General features: G+C 35.7%; 4 protein-coding genes across 7 annotated transcripts; 2 read left to right on the forward strand and 2 right to left on the reverse strand.

Moving 5' to 3' along the window:
• Positions 1-207: 207 nt before the first annotated feature.
• LOC105683730 (traB domain-containing protein) lies at positions 208-4,180 on the forward strand. Of its 2 annotated transcripts, XM_020851070.2 has the most exons (7): positions 208-417; positions 1,166-1,518; positions 2,409-2,620; positions 2,730-2,844; positions 2,961-3,097; positions 3,195-3,604; positions 3,812-4,180. In XM_020851070.2, the coding sequence occupies exons 2-7, from the start codon at positions 1,173-1,175 to the stop codon at positions 3,981-3,983; spliced, it is 1,392 nt and encodes a 463-aa protein (XP_020706729.2). In that variant the 5' UTR covers positions 208-417; positions 1,166-1,172; the 3' UTR covers positions 3,984-4,180. The 2 variants fall into 2 exon arrangements, with proteins under 2 accessions (XP_020706729.2, XP_020706730.1); XM_020851071.2 differs by lacking the exons at positions 208-417; positions 1,166-1,518 and adding an exon at positions 2,114-2,269.
• LOC105683731 (histone-lysine N-methyltransferase SETMAR) lies at positions 4,105-5,722 on the forward strand. Its single transcript, XM_012396523.3, has one exon. It carries the CDS (start codon positions 4,113-4,115, stop codon positions 4,875-4,877), a length of 765 nt encoding a protein of 254 aa, XP_012251946.2. The 5' UTR covers positions 4,105-4,112; the 3' UTR covers positions 4,878-5,722.
• Positions 5,609-8,394, reverse strand: LOC105683656 (regucalcin-like). Its single transcript, XM_048649953.1, has 6 exons — positions 8,253-8,394; positions 7,734-7,964; positions 6,952-7,158; positions 6,572-6,790; positions 6,360-6,472; positions 5,609-6,275 (listed from the first exon to the last, which is right to left on the reverse strand). Exons 2-6 carry the CDS (start codon positions 7,936-7,938, stop codon positions 5,955-5,957), a joined length of 1,065 nt encoding a protein of 354 aa, XP_048505910.1. The 5' UTR covers positions 7,939-7,964; positions 8,253-8,394; the 3' UTR covers positions 5,609-5,954.
• A 347-nt stretch (positions 8,395-8,741) lies between these two features.
• On the reverse strand, positions 8,742-10,431 carry LOC105683798 (holocytochrome c-type synthase). 3 transcript variants are annotated; one of them, XM_012396696.3, is made up of 4 exons: positions 10,287-10,431; positions 9,767-10,006; positions 9,196-9,551; positions 8,742-9,108 (listed from the first exon to the last, which is right to left on the reverse strand). In XM_012396696.3, exons 2-4 carry the CDS (start codon positions 9,995-9,997, stop codon positions 8,868-8,870), a joined length of 828 nt encoding a protein of 275 aa, XP_012252119.2. In that variant the 5' UTR covers positions 9,998-10,006; positions 10,287-10,431; the 3' UTR covers positions 8,742-8,867. The 3 variants fall into 3 exon arrangements, with proteins under 3 accessions (XP_012252119.2, XP_012252120.2, XP_048505940.1); XM_012396697.3 differs by having other exon boundaries at positions 10,197-10,346; XM_048649983.1 differs by lacking the exon at positions 10,287-10,431 and adding an exon at positions 10,107-10,247.
• Between the last annotated feature and the right edge of the window lie 34 nt (positions 10,432-10,465).

Below are 10,465 nucleotides of genomic sequence, written 5' to 3' on the forward strand. Positions count from 1 at the left end.
TCCTTCTTACTATTCTATTTTCTGGATAATAGCTGTCAAACTATAAATTCATTGTTGCTGGCTGTCACTTTAGTTTTGACAGAGCAAATCTCTGCCTTCGAGCGTTATCACAGGACAAAACTGTCACCAGGTATATTCCCATGTTTTTGACAGATGGCGCCGCTCGTGACTGCACCTATCTTGTACCCGTGAAGATGCAATATCCACCAGTACCTATTTTCAACGCCAATCCCAATGGTATATCCGGTCATCCGGTATATCGAGGTCCACGTTTAGAAAATGCATCACCATCATTTGCATTTGTCATTTCTAATCTCTACTGCAATTTAATTTTAGTTCCTGGCTTAAAATTTCGTGAACATAAGGAATGAATTGACTTGATACTATTTGCTTTAGTACTAAAACTAATATTGGAAGGTCAGTATGCTAGCATTTCACATACATAGGGTTTATGTCTTCACTGTAATCCGTCAATCCACCACTTTATTATATCTTTGAAAGGAACTCCAACATTCGTGATGCATGAATCATAGCCAGTATGTTGGAACTACGTAAATGTGTTAAACGATTCTATTCAACATTCTGCTTGATGATTGGCCATTTTTTATATGCCCTGAAGATTTATTTTGAATAGAACATCACATTGTTATAAGAGGTTATATCACTTACACAATATGGGACGTTGAAAATTAGATAGAGGAATGTATGACGGACAATATGTTCGTACCCAAGGATATCAGCAATTTAAAACTTTATGTTTGTTAATATGTCTCTTGACATCTGTCAAACATCGACCGAATCTTATCTTATAGATCTAGACCATCGGAGCGTTCATGCTTGAAAGATTCAGTCAGATATTAATGGTAGTGGTAAAATTAGATTGTTATTAAGCTTCCTATGCACTTTCTGACTCTTGAAAAATTCCATCATATCTAAGTATATATTCTGAGCCATAGAAGAAATTTGGTTGAATTTTAGCAATTAGCAATTCAACTCTCGTGAGTATATTTGAGGACATCTTGTTCATCGAGCTTTCAGGTCAGATTGACTATTAGGCATGAAAGTTAAATATCTGTCTATCATTACTTATGAGATCAACTCAACAACCTTGAATGATACGTGTAAAATTCTATCACATACTTATATTTATTTCTTCATTTATTAGTTTGAGAATGGAAGCAAAACAAGATGAAACTAAGGAGCCTTTAATGGGAGATACTGAAAGACAAACCTTTTTCCAAAATCCAGAAGACAAACACTTCAGTGTGATAAATGAAAGGGGAGATCATAATTCAAATGGTACGGCTAATATTCACGTTGTTACGGAAGCACTGCTGGCAGGAGAATCTGGCAGGACATCTACCGCTCAACAAAACCCAATCTCGGTACCACTATCTTCAGCTACAGCTGTGGCTAAAAATATTACTAACGTATCTAACCAAGATACCAGCAATAAATGGAAACAAACCGAAACACCTGATAGTGAGATCATTGTTATCGACAATAACGATGAACGTGGTTCGTATATTGTTTAGTATTTCATTTCCCATTTTCCACTTTGAAGCACAATTTTTTCCACGATTAATGATAATTCCACTTGGAGTGCTACCTCTACATTTTTACTCACTTATTATCTCAATCAACTGTTGACAACACTACAAATATTAATATTTCGCTAAGCACAAGAATATGTGTGTTTTGAGAACCTATGTTATTTTTCGAAAAAAAAGCCACTTTTCAAACTTTCAATAATCAAAACACATCTAATCACTTTGGTGACTTCTACTTGTCCATTAATGAGGAGATATTTGTATGGTAATTGGTACTCTAGTAGCGATATGCTGACTTTAGAGATATCCACAGTCTGTCTGTCAGTTATTTCTGTACGCGCTAAATCCTTGATTATTTTTATTTCTTGGAATCGTATTCTTGAAATCATTATTCTTGAATAATTATATAATTTCAAATAAAAATCGAATTGATTAAGCAAGATTAGTCAAGTTCTCTCATGTGAAATATATAACTTGAGTATAACTTGCGATTGGACAGTTAATACAGCTGTAAAATATATAAGTTATTCATGTTCCTAAATCCTAACTGACTTCTTATGGCTTCACAGAGATATATAACCCACAGTTAATTGAATAATTAAATCAATGCTGAACTAAAGACAGAATTTCTACCTTGGATAGATTGTATAGTAGTGGCTAGTGCATTTCAGTCATGCCGTCTTATTATAGAAAAATACGAAAATACAGAAAATTTCAAGGTGTGTCTGTGTTTTCTACAATTGATATCAAATTAAAACAATTAAAGAGTGGTTTTGTAACACGTCCTAAATACAGATTATATTGGTTGGTTGGATACTCAAGTTTTCATCATATATCAACGTTAACTATTGATTGCAGAAAGCATTGGTTCAGGCTTAGAATCTGATGTTGAGGATAATGACAGCGATGCTGGAGAATCTTCCCGGCATCCTATCATTAAAGAATACGATCCCAGCATTGACAATAATTTGCCAGAGACAGTGACCCTACTTCCAGGATCTGGAGGTAGTAAATTGTATCTCGTAGGAACAGCACATTTCAGTCTGGAAAGCCAAAATGATGTTGCCAAGGTATTTATAGAACTTTTCACATAATTTCACAGTTAGCAATGATTATCCAACGGACATGAACCCTTATCAACATCCTATCAGTGTTCACCAAGTTTTTTTTTCTCAACAGATAATACAAGCTGTTCAACCTCATATAGTCATGGTTGAATTGTGCGAGGCAAGGGTGCATGTCTTACAACTTGATGAAAAAACAATACTCCAAGAAGCACAAGAACTTAGTTTTGGTATGCAAAGATTCATAAATGTTCTCAGGCCATTAAATTGGCAAATTGGAACTATGCTATATGAGCAATACCTCTTGACTAAACTTGAAACTTACAATCATACTATTCACTTTCAGAAAGTATGCGCAATGCAATTCGACAAAATGGGCTTTTCAATGGGTTGATGTACATTCTTTTGTTGAACATGTCTGCTCATCTTACCAAGGAGCTTGGGATGGCTCCCGGTGGAGAATTTCGTCGCGCTTTTGTTGAGGTATGCAGGTTTTGCATCATTATGCTTTCACTAAGCATCTACGATTATTATTCTACCGACAAGTACGAAGTGCTCACTTCTCATATTTATCGACCAGGCAAGGAAAGTACCAAATTGTTTGGTACATATGGGTGATCGACCAATCAACATTACTATACAGCGAGCGTTAAGCTCACTGTCTTGGTGGCAGACGTTCAAACTTGGATGGCATCTGATTACATCTAAAGGGCCAATTAGTAGAGAAGAAGTAGAACGTTGCAAACGCCGTGATCTTCTGGAAGAAATGCTTGCTGAGATGACAGGGGAGTTTCCAGCACTTGGCGAAGTTTTTGTCAAAGAGCGAGACCTTTACCTAACACACTCCCTCCAATTAGCGTGTCTTCCTCAACGTACAGCAACTAGCTATATGCCAGTTCGGGTAGTAGGTGTTGTAGGAATTGGGCACGTATCTGGAATAGTACAGCAGTGGGGTAAAGTGAAAACCACCGAAATCCCGCCAATTTTAAGGTTCGTGGGTCGTCTAGTTCATTAATAATAAGCTTGAACTTCTCTGATCCAGCAAATAGCATCTTGTAGCCGCACGCTCAAAATATTTCACTTCGATTCCTACCACCATTTGTGAAGATATGACAGAGATGCATTTCTGATGTGGATAACCAGATATTTTTGTGGTACAATTCTAGAGATGAAAAATTCGTTTTTTTCTTGTTGCAGAATACCTCCACCATCCCTGTCAAGCAAAGTCTTACGTTTTACGATTAAAGCTTCGTTTATCGGCGCTGTGATTTTCATAGGCTATAAGATCACCCGAATTCCATCTGGCGAAACTATTCAATCACTCAAGTCATCGGTTCAAGGACTTTGGAAGGTCAGTACAACCCGATAAACCACCACTGTTCTTCATCTTCTACGTGCTAACACATTTTTTCACAAATTTTCTTTTATTTTTCTGCTGCATTCATCTGAAGTATCTGTTGAGTTGCTTCAAATTTTTTGATCCAAATTCATTGTAACAATGGAAGCTAAAGGTTGTGAAGATCAGTACGAGCATTTACAGGCAAACATTATTTATGTGGTCACGAATATACCCGGGCCAGGTATAGATCTTGACGAATTTGAATCCGAATTCACTTGCGGGTGTAACTGCAAGCAGAAATGTGTAGAAAATTGTTCCTGTTCTCGTTTTTTTCTCAATTATGTCGATGGTTGTATTTTAAATGAAAAATTATGCGGTCCTATTGTAGAGTGTAATCAATATTGCAAATGTGACATTAATTGCGGTAACAAACTAGTTCAGCATGGCCCTTTAGATTGTTTAAAAGTAACGCCAACTGAATCTAATGGAAATGGCTTGCAAACTACAAAAACAATCAAAAAGGGTCAATTTATTTGTGAATATGCTGGTGAGGTGATAGGATTAGAAGAGGCGAAATCAAGAATAGAAGCAAACAAACGTGAAAATTCAATGAACTACGTTCTGGTTGTATCTGAGCATTTGAACGACAGAATAATAAAGACTTGCATTGATCCAAAGTTATTTGGAAATATTGGACGATATTGTAATCATAGCTGCGAACCGAATTCTAGCCTTGTACCAATTAGAATAGAAGGAATAGTGCCCAGATTATGTTTATTCGCGTCGAGAGATATCAAGCAATGGGAAGAGATTACTTTCAACTATGGGGGGGAGGAGTCAAATTCTGTTCACAACCTTAGTGATACACCCTGCCTCTGTGGTTCGTCTAAATGTATTCGTTATTTGCCACATCACCCAATTTAACTGCATGGCTATTTCTTGCATAGAGAATGGAGGTATTATTGTGAAGTTGGCAGATTGTCTACAGTTAGTAACCTTTGCCAATTTATTCAATATTCATGCAGTCCAGGATGATTTTGTTTTTATTCTTCTTCATTTCCATTCATTCAGTGCGTTAATCACCCTAAAAACAGTCATTCCTGTTTTGGTCTTCATCAATTGATTTTTTTGCAATTGTGATTTTACTGGACTTGGTATGGCTCACTAAATTTTTATCGATAATTGTTGACATTAAAATATCATCAAACTAACAAAAGCTTTATTTTAACTGTGGCAAAATATTTGCAAAACACAGCGAAAAAATGAGATATTTTGCTTGTCTAGTTAGGTAATAGAGAAATGAGAAGAACTTGTGCTACGAGATACATTATAATTGATGTATTATGAATAGTTCAGTTTTGAACACATCATGAATTTTGGATATTAGATAATTTAGTGAAGACTGAAGATGAAGAGAAATATGTTGATATTGTTATAAACTAATTAAAGATCGCCGATCCCGTTATTAAATGATATATATGATTTTTGATAGACCAAATTCTTGCATTCATTTCTCAGCTGCTCGCCAACAATATTGTCATAATCATGCTTATTGTAAGTTCATATAAGTATTCAACGATAGGATTCAGATAGTATATTCCAACTGTTGCGAGGAATCATTGTTAAAAGAAGTAAATGCATGTAAGACAGTGGAATAATCAAAATTTTTTATATTGTTGCCTGTTGTTAAATTAAACAATGTAAATGTTGTAGACACTTGACATTGTTATATCAATAAAGTACATGAATTATTGATTACTCCACGACAATTGTGTCTAGAATATCTTTGAGAATATATCATAATCTGTATTATTGAATGCATAAAGATAAAAATTACTGATCATTTTCGTCTATTCTATTCAGTATACAGGAGCGCATAACAAAACAATATCACATAAATTTCAAACTCAATTTCCAGAACCAAGATCTGAAACTCAGAACTGGTCTTCTTGGCCTACTAAGTTACTGTAGTAAATGAGGTTTCTGTTACCTTGAACAGCATCAACTATAACCAAGCTTAAATATGATTATCATATATACTGATATTAAGAACTTTGATAAATAACATGAATTTGAATAGGATGATGCCTTATACATAATGTAGTTATCCCCGGCATAGCCTCTTGCTCCAAGCCCAGTTATTCTATAAGTTGCACCGCTGTCAGGGTAATTTTTAAGTTCCTCCTCTGTGATACCCTTTCTTGCTGTGGTTACATATAACTCATTTAACTCCGACCCTCCCCAAGCTACCGATGTAACTTGTGAAGCATTTATGGGGATAGTCAAAAGTAGAGTTCTGGTTTTTGGATTCACAGCTATTACCTAAATTTGAATTTAAAGAATTACAAACGTAACTTTCACACGTACTCAGTCTCTAGATTATGACATAATGTCAAATATTCCTACCTGATATGAGCCATAGCTTGCTAGCCACAGGTTGCCATCGGTGTCAATTGCAAAACCATCAGTGTTTCCGGTCACTCCATTCTCAGTAAAATTGAATATTCTTTGCCGATTGCCTGAACAGGTACATATACTTGTTAACCATATATGAAACTATTTAGGAGACAATTAGCCTCTTCTGAGTTGATCTGAATGATAAAAAATTGACAGCTTACTCAAGGGATGATCAGCAGTTGCATCGAAATCAAATGAATCAATAGTTGAATCACCAGTGTCCGTGTAATACATGATTGACCCATCAGCGGACCATGCTAAACCATTTGAAATTAAAATGTTTTCTAGTTCTGTTGATATTGATGAGTGTTGTGATACTTGATATAATTTTCCACTTCGTTCAGTTATCACATTAGGTATAGGCTCTGGTCCCATAGTACCTGTAAAATACTTTAACTGTTAATACTGAGAAGCTAATTATTGTGTCAAAAACGACATGTTCCTCACAAATTCTAAATGATTTCGAAAGACAAACTGAAATTTTTCTCAACATGTCAAAAGCCAGATTGTGTAATTAGTTTTGATAAAGTAGCATCCCTACCAGCCCACAGGCGTCCAGTTCGGTCTACCTTCCCATCATTGAATCTACTCCCATCTGAATCTTGCAGTGCGCTGTAAATTATTGCAGATTTTGGAATCGAATCTTGCTGTCCATCCCATATAACATGTCTTATGTCCAATCCTGTTGAAACCAAAAACTCGTCTGTTGTTCCTGCTATTGGAACAATGAAAGTCACAGCTCCTCCATCTGTTAACAAGAGACTCGTACAAAAATAGGGCCAGAAATTTATACTTATCATTAATCTTTATTTATAATCTTTGTTGTAAAGAACTTGGAATTGCGTAAAATAGGTGATTCTAATATCCATGGCATTAGTATAAAAGACCGACAGCTGGTATGCTAGGCACTGGTTTTGATATGTGTGACAGAACAATCCTACCGATACGTCAAATGTACAAAATATTGGGAGAGAGCTTTGATAAGACCGGCTTATCATTTTATTGATTGAAACGAACAACGTTGTTATCAAAGATTATCAATGTATTATTGCACTCATGGTTTGTGCGATCATATAATATCGAGTTTCTGAATGGTTTCATTGTCTTTCGTAACTTTGCAACTTGCCATTGTCATTCGATCACTAGATATCAGCTATTTTACCTTTACTCTAAGTGCACGTTGATTAAGCTGAATAATCTTCTGTATTTCGTTGATAGCGCTGATATATCGACTGCCTATGAATTTGATATCAAGTTGTACGCAATAATTTATTTAATTTGAACATTGTACAGAAAAAAAAATACTGGATGCCTTTTTTTTACCTATATGAGTAGAATTATGAACACCGGTTGCTGGATCGTACACATTAATAGTACAACTTGTTATGTCAACAAAGTATAATAACTGTGTCAGTGCATTCCAGTGTGGGCCTTCACCCAGCAGAAGAGGCTCGGTAATTCGTTCCACTTGGTAGCACCAGGAATATCCCAATATATATAGTAGTGGAAGGAATCCACGCATTATCATGAGGTTTTTTACGTCTTTCAAGTTCACTGTACATATAATTGGAGCAAATATGATTTCTTTCAGAACTCTAAGTTGTAACATTCTGTTAACTGATTTAGAATATTTAAGAGTCTTAATTATGGATGAAGCTGAAGTTTCATACTTCTTTAAATCTCACAATTGTATTTTAATTTATTTTAACAATATCATTCTAATGCATGCGCAAGTTTGATTTATTTTCACATGAAGATACCCCCCCTCAAAATCTCATGAGCAAACAACGTCTAAACTAATGACCGAAATTCGCAATAGGCATGCTGTATGTTTGTACTTACCAGGTACAACACAATCCTCTGAAGCGATCAAGACTCATTGCAAGTCCCTTTGCCAAATCATTTATATATCAACTGACTGAAGAATAGATGGCAATCAAGAGTATATCTTTTGTTTTCTCAAATTGCCTTCCATTAATCAACGATAACTAGTCATTATCTCAGCATTAAGCAACATACCTATCTATTCGCAATGATCTAACTAAGTACATTCCAATAAACATGATAGGGTTGGCTTTCAACAAAATTTGATAAACACTTGTGATAACTGTTTTAAGTGCCCTTACCCGACAATGCTAAATTTGAGCAACATTCAAACTCACGAATGGCTCTTCCCATAGCTACAAAATCAGTTATTCATATTTTCACATAAAACATAGTTTCAATTGAATAAAATCATTTAACTTATTCGTAGTTTCTCTGACAATGAGTGAAAAATGGCACGAGGGCAAAAATGCGTCTTATTTTTGAAAGAGTGAACTTGGAAATATATACTTTGACAATGGTTGGAGTAAATTTTATTCACAATATTAATAATAAGTTACAGCATGGTTATGATTAACAATAGATAACAGTGGAGAAATACTATATGTGGATTTGTAGATTCAATTTCAAAACTCAGTGAGATGCTGAATCTGATTCTTGGCTACTTTCCTCCAGACTGTATCTCCAACGCCACCATGTCACCTTCATTCTATCCCAAATATTAGTCCAAGAATTCATTGCTGGCCGCACATCCAACAGAGCAAATGTATATTTTTCATCAACTTCGCCACCGTCGTAGTAATCAATAATGTATCTGACATCTGTCCCACATCTGTCCACAATCCAATCGTGGCGATCGAATGGAAGTTCATATCTGAAATAAGGTAATTAAATTTGCCACAATATATGTAGTTTCAATTATTTGTAAAAAATAAGTAACAGTTTCAATGATTTTACATACCCCATCCAGTGACGAATGCGAGCACGAGGTGAGTAATTAGTTGCATTGCCACCAAAACTTCTCAATCTGGGATTTCCACATTCTCTAGCATGAAGTGCTTCCCACTTCAGCACTTCCTGCCAAGCCTGTTCATTATTCGCATTGTGGATTTTGATGATGTCTTCCATATCTTTTGGAGCTAAGTCATCATTTTTCCAACGCCAGCCCTTTCTCAACATTGCATTCCAGAACATTTGCTGAGACGGATAAACCCAGAAAGATCCATCTTGGGTTGCCTTTGGAATTGAAGATACTTGCCTTTCTGTAGGAAGCGGAAATGGTTGGTCAGGTGCAGGTTGTTGATTAGCGGCAGGCATCTGCATGAAAACATTGTCACAGTTTAGTCAAGTTAATTTGAACAAATCTCTTGCCGAATATCTAACTAAATTTGAGTTGTATTATTTTTTCAATAATTTAAAAAAATTTTAGCAAACACTGAATCAAAGTTGAAATAACAGAGTATGGAGGATGTTGCTGCATTTTTGGTAACTTAATCTTCGCTGTTACTCATAGTTAAACTGACACTACTGACCATGTTAAGAGGATCAATTTGATTGTCAGCTGTATTGGCAATTGGACATTCGTTGACATATGTTTGAGCAGATTGTTCATTTTTAGATTTATGCATAGGGCATTCTGGTGGTGGCTCGCCGTCGAACGTTTTATGAATATGTGACTTGAGCTCTGGATGCTGAGGCTCCTGTGATACAGGCGATATCACTTTTGTAGCAGCGATTGAGGCTGATGTAAATGTATTACCCATTGTATCAAACTGTAACACATACATGATATAATTCATAATTATTTTCATTATTATCAATATCTCGATACTCCTGAGTTAGACTTTTAGAACAACAAAAAAGCGAAATAACCTCTAAATTTATTTAATATGTGATGGTATCTTATGCAATCCTGAGTAACATTCCTAAGAAAGCTCGGCATACCATGCATTCAATTATTACCTTTGAGTGTAACAATCTATAATCAACGGTATTACGTCGTTCGACGAGAGAATAATTTATACGAGAACCGACTGAAAAACCATTGCTCACCAATTTCAAGACGTTTAAGGTATTGTTTCAGATTTACGCGAAGCCCATAACTTGAACATCGTACGAAAATTATGCCGCCAACGCAGGTTACAATCTTCTCAACGATGAAGTGAGGACGTGACACTTAAGGCCATCTGGTGTCACTGATCTCATCTCTGTTGCAATACGAATGAGATTCC

This window comes from Athalia rosae, chromosome 1 (assembly GCF_917208135.1).
Source record: "Athalia rosae chromosome 1, iyAthRosa1.1, whole genome shotgun sequence".
Classification (NCBI taxonomy): Eukaryota; Metazoa; Arthropoda; class Insecta; order Hymenoptera; family Athaliidae; genus Athalia; species Athalia rosae.

Coding starts and splice junctions, on each gene's coding strand:
- LOC105683731 (XM_012396523.3), top strand. CDS start 4,113: ATGGAAGCTAAAGGTTGTGAAGATCAGTACGAGCATTTACAGGCAAAC.
- LOC105683730 (XM_020851070.2), top strand. CDS start 1,173: ATGGAAGCAAAACAAGATGAAACTAAGGAGCCTTTAATGGGAGATACT. Junction 1,519..2,408: donor CGACAATAACGATGAACGTG/GTTCGTATATTG, acceptor TATTGATTGCAG/AAAGCATTGGTTCAGGCTTA. Junction 3,605..3,811: donor GAAATCCCGCCAATTTTAAG/GTTCGTGGGTCG, acceptor TTCTTGTTGCAG/AATACCTCCACCATCCCTGT.
- LOC105683656 (XM_048649953.1), bottom strand. CDS start 7,938: ATGATAATGCGTGGATTCCTTCCACTACTATATATATTGGGATATTCC. Junction 7,159..7,733: donor TCATAATTCTACTCATATAG/GTAAAAAAAAGG, acceptor TCTTGTTAACAG/ATGGAGGAGCTGTGACTTTC. Junction 6,791..6,951: donor AACTGGACGCCTGTGGGCTG/GTAGGGATGCTA, acceptor AGTATTTTACAG/GTACTATGGGACCAGAGCCT.
- LOC105683798 (XM_012396696.3), bottom strand. CDS start 9,997: ATGGGTAATACATTTACATCAGCCTCAATCGCTGCTACAAAAGTGATA. Junction 9,552..9,766: donor AAATTGATCCTCTTAACATG/GTCAGTAGTGTC, acceptor GTTTTCATGCAG/ATGCCTGCCGCTAATCAACA. Junction 9,109..9,195: donor CGCATTCGTCACTGGATGGG/GTATGTAAAATC, acceptor ACCTTATTTCAG/ATATGAACTTCCATTCGATC.